Source organism: Rhagoletis pomonella, unplaced genomic scaffold (assembly GCF_013731165.1).
Source record: "Rhagoletis pomonella isolate Grant_MI unplaced genomic scaffold, Rhpom_1.0 Rhpom_scaffold_00001, whole genome shotgun sequence".
In the NCBI taxonomy this organism is placed as follows: Eukaryota; Metazoa; Arthropoda; class Insecta; order Diptera; family Tephritidae; genus Rhagoletis; species Rhagoletis pomonella.
In genome coordinates this window covers 14,221,277-14,230,155 of record NW_023458555.1, presented here as the reverse complement: position 1 = coordinate 14,230,155, position 8,879 = coordinate 14,221,277, and the positions used below count along the sequence as shown (strand labels likewise).

General features: G+C 36.4%; 1 protein-coding gene across 1 annotated transcript in view; it reads right to left on the bottom strand.

Moving 5' to 3' along the window:
* Window positions 1-348: 348 nt before the first annotated feature.
* The window catches only part of LOC118739565 (ATP-dependent Clp protease ATP-binding subunit clpX-like, mitochondrial), a 17,727-nt gene continuing 9,196 nt past the window's right edge, over window positions 349-8,879 (bottom strand). Inside the window, exons 2-6 of the mRNA XM_036470962.1 lie at window positions 2,223-3,192; window positions 1,821-2,097; window positions 1,587-1,736; window positions 1,157-1,378; window positions 349-1,089 (exon numbers count right to left, since the gene is read on the bottom strand). Of these exons, the coding sequence (XP_036326855.1) occupies window positions 886-1,089; window positions 1,157-1,378; window positions 1,587-1,736; window positions 1,821-2,097; window positions 2,223-3,192 (1,823 nt within the window). The 3' untranslated portion in view covers window positions 349-885. The remainder of the gene's footprint in view (window positions 1,090-1,156; window positions 1,379-1,586; window positions 1,737-1,820; window positions 2,098-2,222; window positions 3,193-8,879) is intronic.

Below are 8,879 nucleotides of genomic sequence, written 5' to 3'. Positions count from 1 at the left end.
TATTATTTTAAAATAAAACTTGTCACTACATTTTATTATTTAATTCTATAAAAATTCTTTTTCTCTAAACTTGCTATTTTTTTTTTGTTTGCTTCTTTACTTGTAGTAGTTTTTATTGTTGGTTACATGTCTCAGAAACAGTTCAAGTTCACCGTTATTTGTAAAGATATATTTCTACAATTTACATATAGTATTTTGCATTTTTTCCAAAGATTTTTTATTATCTTTCGTCTTCACTTTTAATTACACACACAAAAATTGCTTAAAGTTGTAAATTTTCGAATTTCGCATTCAACGTACATACATTGCGGTAAACAACCTCGCCTTGGTCTGGCCTTTCTTCGCGTCTTTTACTTATTACATTTTCGCGTAATTCACATTTTGCAGTTCCTATTCACACATACGCTGTGCAGTGAAATATTCATGAACTTTTCTTTTTTGGGTTTATTGCAAAATATAAACTAAAAATATACATAAGTTCTCATTTATTAACTGATGTGTAATAGTATAATGGATAATTGTTTTTTTATTGTTATTTTAATATCTAAAAGTTTTCGCTTGTGATTTTTACTTAGATTTTCTTGTAGTTTTCGTTTTTCAAGAACAAATAACGTAAAATACAAACAGTACTTTGTAGGAGTTGTGTAGGTCTTGATGTTGTTGTTGTTTTTGTTGTAGTGAATGGAGGACTAACTCAACGCCACAACGCAACGCTTCAGTTTCTAATTCGAAAATATTGGTTCGATGAAAGGCAGACAGACATACAATTGAATTTAATAATAGCAACATTCAAGCAATACAATGCCTGCAACATGTTGCCGCAACATTATTGCCGTCATGCTGACTTAGCAACAACTGTAGCAGCATGTGCTGTACTGCGCCATTCTATTGCGTTATGCGTACTTTGGCGCTTTCGCTATCCTCATAGTTTTTACCCTCACTCTCGTTTTCATCAGCGGTACTCTCATCGCCATTATCCTTTCGTACGTACACTGGCTGAGCATCGCCCTTTACACAGTCCGCGGTTATATGTACACCGGTGATATCGGAGCCAGGCACCAAAAACATTGGATCGAGCAGCAATTGTTCCTAATCAGGCGATAAATGGATATTAAGAGAATGTGTATGTTTGCATATTATTAGACATCACAATTACCATTATTGAACGCAGACCACGCGCACCGGTATGACGCTCCATCGCCATGGCGGCTATCGATTCGATAGCATCACGATCGAACGTTAACTCCACCTTATCCATGCCAATTAGCGCCTTGTATTGCGGAATTAAAGCATTCTTCGGTTCGGTTAGAATGCGCACCAGCATACTCACATTGAGACTGTGGAAGGGCACAATGACGGGGAAACGTCCTACGAATTCCTGAAATAAACAAAAAAATAAATAAATATGGTTTTAAATACAAAAGACAAAAGTGGAATGAAATGCAGAAAAAATTACAAAACTGAAGTGTCATCTAATAGCATAATGAACCATATTTTTGCTATTACCAATCAAAATTCTGAAAAGGCGAAGGTGGGCCGAAAATCCCACGCCAGTATATACTGATCTTCCTCAATCTTACACTTACAGGTATCATTCCGAATTCGACGAGATCTCTGGCTTGCACTTTTTTCAGCGATTTGTCACGCTCCTCCTGATCACTTTCCATTGGGCTGGCAGTGGCCTGAGCGGCGCGACGACCCGACGAATTTGTTGAGGGTATACCAAAACCTAAATACTGCAGCACAATATAAAATGAAAGGATAAGAAAAATTCATTAGCGCATTTCATCGACATATATCAAAATTCAGTCGGACGCAACCTTTTCGTTAAGCCGCCTTGCAATGAGTCGATCCAACCCGGTGTAAGCACCTGACGCCACAAATAGTATATTCGTTGTGTCCACTTGTACAGTCTCGCCACGCAGTTTACGCGGGGAATTGCGTTCGGGTACATTAACAATGGTGCCTTCCAGCATTTTCAGCATGCCCTGTTGAACACCTTCACCGCCTACATCACGCAACTGATGAATACCAGGCACCGCGCCGATTTTATCGACTTCGTCCAAGAATACAATGCCCGTCTGAGCGCGGTCAACACTAACCGAACAAGTAGACGGATGAAGAGGGCGAAGAAAGGAAAGTGGAATAGCAGAACGAAAATTAAATAAAATGCATTAGTACTATTACTCATCATAGCAAGAAAAAATTGAAGCGCTACTCACTTGTAATTAGCATCTTGCAACAACTTTGAAATTACGCTTTCGATATCCTCGCCCACATAGCCGGCCTGTGTGAGTGTAGTGCAGTCGCAGATCGCAAACGGTACATCTAGACAGCGCGCAATAGTTTGGGCGATCAAAGTTTTTCCCGAACCAGTTGGACCCAACATCAAAATATTACTCTTCTCCAATTTAACTTCGTAATTTTGCTTATCCAATATTTCTGAACCGGAATCTGAAAACGCATGATGTGCACCACCGCCAACGCTGCTGCCCGGGAGATGTCCCTTCGGCGGCAACTCAGTGCCCTGTGTGTTGGAAATTGTATGTCCAATACCGGAGATGTGCAGCAAATCTGTGCGACCCATTGCTTCGGCGGTCTGTATGGTCGTTTGCGTCTGCACTTGTGGCAAATTGTGGTGAATACGTTTGTAGTGATTGTAAACAGCAACGGAGAGTACTTTCTTCGCAAAGTCTTGGCCCACCACATGCCGGTCCAAATATTCCATAATTTTTTGTGGTGGTGGTGGTGGTTTGCGATAATTTTTCGGCTCCTCTTTCGTATTCTTCTTCGTATCGACCTCAGAGAGGACGACAAAGAAGTGATTACATTTGGCGCATTTTACGAAACGCGTCGAACTAACGAACGTCTCCACCTGCGTGCATGGATTACCGCATTTCGGGCAGGAGAGTATATTCTTATCGTTCGGCGGCTCACCGCCGCTGCCTGTGGTCGAAGCACCGCCACCGCCACCAACGCCACCACCAATCGAACCGCCGCCACTGCTGGCGCCTGTGCCCGATGTAGTGCCACTGGTGGTGGTGCTGCCACTACCCGACGTCGCGCTGGTCGTTGTGACGGATGTGCGAAAAGCATCGCCGCGATCTGTGTGATTGTGCAAGCAACGTGCTGAGGAGGTCACCGTGTCATTGGGGTTTTTGATCTGCGTAACAACACTGGCACAACACACACCTAAAGGAGGGGAAAGAATAGGATTTGGATTGAATAGAATATCAGGAATCGAATACAAAAATACATAGTTATTAGGGTGCATTACGCTCGATAGAAAAAAAAAGTCAATACAGTGTTTTCATTGGAAATAAAAAAAATATCTTATTTTGAGACTTCCGCCAAAATATTTCCCAAAAATATTAAGATTTACATGAGCTGGATTTATTTGAAAATTCATCCAAAAATCGATTTTTTTTATAAATAAAATGGGTTTTTAAAAATATTTTTTCTCAAAAATCAGCGGAACTTTCTTTGGTGATGCACCCTAATATATCGAAGAAAACAATTAAAAAACAAACGTGAAATTATCAGCTTTGGTATGAATTTATGAAGTCTTTATAATTATTTGAGCTTTGGCTATTTGTGTCGGGTCTCTTGCATTTCATTGTCAAATGCATACAATGTATAAAACGAACTGCGCAATAATCACACCGCGTCCATTGAACTGCTGAACGCACAAAAAGAAATGAAATTATTTGTTTAAGAAATAATAATAATGGAAGAATGCACTTGCAAGCCAAACGCCTATATGAATGACCATTTACTTTTCACATTACTTTGTATTCGGTATGCACTAAATGACTTGTTAAAAAAAATTTTCAGAAGTATCAATGTAAACAATGCAAACAGTTTTAGCTGTATGGAAAAATTATTTTTTAATGTTGATATACTACGGTCGTTGGCTTAAATCTGTTGCCTGTGTGTTGCCAGGTGTCTGGTTTTCGACCGATAGTGCGGATTTTAATCTGTTCGTCCGGGTAACAATAAAAAAACTGACTGTGAAGTGTGTGATCTGTTTAAACACACACATACAAACACTCCACCTCTCTGCCCCCTCCCCCCTTTCAACCCCTCGCCAAACGAAAAGTATCCGGTTTTTCAAAAACTGGACATGTGGCAACCCCGATCATACCTTGGGGTGAGCAGAAACGATGTAGAATAGTGGAATACCAGTTTGAGCTTTAAGGTGATCTAATTTGTATTTTCAGGGTCCTAAGCTCACTGATTGTGACCTCGAAATTGGTCAGGCCGTATTTAACCTCTTTCTCAATTGCCCGGAATATTTTCTAGGTTCACTGATAAGGCGCCAGCCAAACCGCAAAGGGTGGCTCTGGAACAAAGAGGACTCATGTCAGCTCAGCGAACGCTAGCATACACGCAATTGTAAGCATCAGGATGGATTGAAAGCTGTCAAATGAATTTCTTATGATTTTAAAGTCACAGCTATCGCTTAGAGCCTAAGACAGATCATTGCCCTAGCAGAATTCATGCGATTAGCCCAAAGATCATATCTGATGCTGGAGGGTGGAATGACCTCAACAATTTCTATATACTCAATTTCAAATTTGTGAAAATGAACCACTTAGGCAGATTATGGTGCATATAATCGTATAACTCAGTAGTAGTTACATAGCCCAGACCGGCATGTCTATGAAGCAATGCTATTTTGCTATTTAAAACAATAAAAACAAGATTGATTCGTTTGCTCTGTTAATTGTTGGCTATGATTGTTTTCGCTTGGAAAAAAAGAAATATATACACATATGCCAATACAGTAAAAGCTATAAATTATAGCATCACATTTCACGGACATACAAAGTTACTGTGATAATTAATTTAATCAAGCAAAATATAGTTCAATAGCACAATCAGCCGTGCATAAGGTGTATGTATTTGTTTTGCTGCATATTTACGGTTAATGGGTAGGTATAAAAATATTGATTTTTCATTGTTGACGTCTACCGTATTTTCGGGAGATGTATTGATTTATTTTGCTGAAAAAATGCGATAAGATTATAATTAAGTAAGCTTTAAATTGGCCAAGTGTGGAACCGAAATGTGAAATCAATTTTAACTTGCATTTATTTACAACTTAGTTACGAATTTGTCTATTCCCATATTTATTTTATTCACTCCCATAAGAGGTTTAGCCAAACTTCTGATCTACATATAGTTGAGATAAAAAGTTTATAATTTTATTATGCAGATGATTTGTCTTTTACAAGAGATAACGGCAAATCATTCCACATTAGCTTAATATTTCAAACAACCTGCGTATTAATAAAATAAGTTCCGTATTTTCAAACTGTAAGAACCCTCCTTAATATATTTCTGAAATAAAGCTTTTCCCAGCACATTTCGATTGATAACCAAACTTTTAATAATTCATCAAATTTTGTAAATAATTTTAATGTCACTTTTTAAACACGTGGCTACCCTCTTCAAACAATCCAAATGTTCAAACTAAAGTTTTCTTAACATCCTCTCGTTTGAAAGCTCAGTTAGTCCAGACTTAACTTAAGTTAACTTACCGTAAGAAGTCATCAATGGTTATTCAACACGTCAACTTAAGCCAAGAGCGGAAATATTTTGTTTTTGTATTTCTTTTTTCAGCTGTTTAACAGTTCGCTGGCTAAAATGCCATATCAAAAAAAATTTATGCAAACAAAAATGTTTGCTTTCATTTATTTTTAAGAAATACAAAAACGAGAGTCTGGCAAGCCTGATTCTCTCACCGCTCTCAATTTCCGTAAGGCCGTAACTTGAGAACCTAAAATCTACAGGTTCTTAAGTTTCTTACGGTAAGTTAAGTTTTAACTAACCGCCAACACAGTTTCTCATATAACAGGTTAGCCAAAATATTAAATTAAGTTAAGTTACGGAAATTAAGTCTAGACTAACTGAGCTTTAACACCCATATTTTAATGTTTCATATAACTTGTGTATAATTTAACTAAATTTGACTTTGAAACAGGTGGCAACCCACTTCACACTAATTTAAAACCATTTTATTCTTACGTCCCTTTCATCTGGCATCCATATGTCGATACATATTTATATTACCTAAGTCCATTAAATTTGATTTTCAAACGGTGGGGGCAACCCTTCTATAGTTAAGTTAAGAGAAAAAAGCTTTTCAAAACCACTCTGACTGATACGCAGTTTGTAATAACTAACTTATTTTTTTTTTAATAATTTTAATTTTATTTTTTAAAAGGTGGCAACTCTTTTCGAAAAAGTAAAACCTTGCTGCACATCTACAGCCCAACATCGCATATTTGAAAGCCGGATGAACGGTGCAAATCTGATGACCTGGATATGGATATCTACATAGACAGAGAGCGTCATGAACTCACCAAAAAGCAAATCTATCGACATTAATTTTAACTTTAGATTTATGGCTCCTCTACATAGTTTAGCCTTAACCTTGTCTATAGAATGTAGAGAACACTTTCGAAACGTTGGTGTTGGGTCGAGCAGCAGGGTCGCGTGGTTGAGTTCGTTACCCAACCATTACCCAATGTGTCAATGGCAATACAATGGCAAAAACAGTTAAGTATTAAAATGGATAAAAGGTGAATATGTATATGGATTTACATATGTACGAGTACATAAGTTTTTATATCAGCTAATGTACGTGACAAATGAAACGCTGAAATGCATAAACAGATAGCCAGCGGTGAGAGCAAATGCAATGAAAAAAAAGAAAACATTTCAGTAAACAAAACAAACGCATAAATATTATCGAAATAGCACCCACACAGGAAGAAGTGAGTGGGAGGGTGCGCCAGAGGCAAGTGTGGCTGGCAGGCTGATTAATTGATTACTGTGGAAAATCAGTGCAAAAACATCACTCGTTTATCGCTTGGTTTCGCTACTTAAACTAGTTCAAATTGTCTTTTTGTCAAATATTTTGGTTTAGTTTTTTTATTTGTTGCTGATAAGCGGGTCAATTAAACCATGAGCAGACTTTATTTATTATTTTATTTTCGTTAAGCTCTGTTAATTACACAAAGCTGCTGTCATGCTAAATGAAAAGTGTATATGTACGTAAAACAACAAGAAAACAGTCAGCAGTACAGGGCTAACCGGCTGGAAGTAGGCTATGATGAGAAAAAGCGCGTTAAGAGGTCGCTAACTTGGCCGCTCAACGTGCGTTATTTGAGTTTTTTTTTTGTTTTTTTTTTTGCTTTTCTGTTTGCAAAAATATTCATATAATGCATGCGGCAAACCTACATATTAACATATGTAAGTACATTAGTATGTAAACATGTATCAGTGCGCCAGTGAGTGAATACATTTTATATTTTGGTTGGTATTTATTTGCATAACTGCTGGATTAAAAAAAAAATAATAATAATCAAAATTTGCTCATTTGACCCCCAAAATTTATATGTTGTAAATCACCTGTCTATTTTGCATAAGGCACACATGTACATACATATGTGGGGATGTATGTTGGTAGATATAATTGTATGTGCCAAGTATAGAGCGCTTACCAACTAATTAGAAACACTTTGGCCAGCTGGAATGAACTATGATGCTTGGTCGAAAATAGAAGGTAATTACCGCAAATGCGTTTCAAAAAAGAACAGATTCAGTTCTAAGTCGGACGTTTCATACTCCAGATATTTCTAAATATAAATCTTGATCTAATACTTAACTTAAATCGTTTATATTTGGACAGGCGAAACGTAACTTAATGCCACGTCGCACAGTGGTTCAAAATTGTCATTTTGTGTGCACAATTTAATGGAGCCTTCATTTTTCACTCAATTTGGTAAATTTTTTTTTTTTAAAGAAAGCTAATAAAATTTGCAGGAGACCAGCTGAGGCCGTTTTTTGAATTTGTGTTTGTTTGGATTAATGTTTTCAGTGCAAAGTGCATAAAAAGTAGTAATTTTGAAGATTCTCTTCCAGTTAATAAATGTTATATAATAAAAACTAGTAGAAAACAATTGTAGGGTTTTCCAAAAACGGGGGATAAAATTAAAAAAAAAAACAATCTGAAATGTTTTCACCAAAATTATTTTTTTTTGCATTTGGTTTTTATAGAGATTTTAGATATGCAGTTTTATAGATTATTAAATTTTAGTGTAATAAAGTGCAAGTTGCAAGTGGCTTAAAGTTCGTGTTGAGATTTTTAATAAAATAACAAACGCTTTTATTTCCCATTTAGCATGCAGATGTGCTGGAAATGTAAGGGAAAAAAATATTACAAATTAACGCGACCTCTTAGCCACTTGCAAATTGCACTTTGTTATACAAAATTTTAGTGACCTATAAAACTCATACCCAACATTTTTCTAGAAACTCAATTTTTTTTTTATTTAATATTAGTGAAAATTTTTTATAAAACATTCAAATTTTTGTTTGTGAATTTTTTTTTCGTTTCGGGGGCACCCTGCAATTGTTTTCATCTCGTTTTAATTATGTAGCATTTATTAACTGCAACGGCAGAATCGATTTTCTTCAAAATTGCCACTTTCTCAGCACTTTGCACTAAAAAATTTAATGCAAACAAAAATTCAAAAATCGGGCCCAACTGGTCTATTGCATATTTTATTAGCATTCATTGAAACAAATTAATCAAATTGATTGAAAAATGAAAGCTCCAGTGAACTGTGAACACTAAATTCCAGTTTTGAACCACTGTGCTTCGTCATCATTTTCTAAGATCCACGTTACGTTAAGTTTCCATAATCATGCTATTAGTCTTGGGATCTGTCTTAAAGTTGTTTTTTTTTTGTCTTTGTGTTTGTCTATATCTTTGTGTTAACTAATTTCCTTGATTTTCCCTGCAAAAATTTGAGGACCAGGTGGTCCAATGGGTCGTAGTTTTAAAGTATGTGCAAAAGGACCAGGCT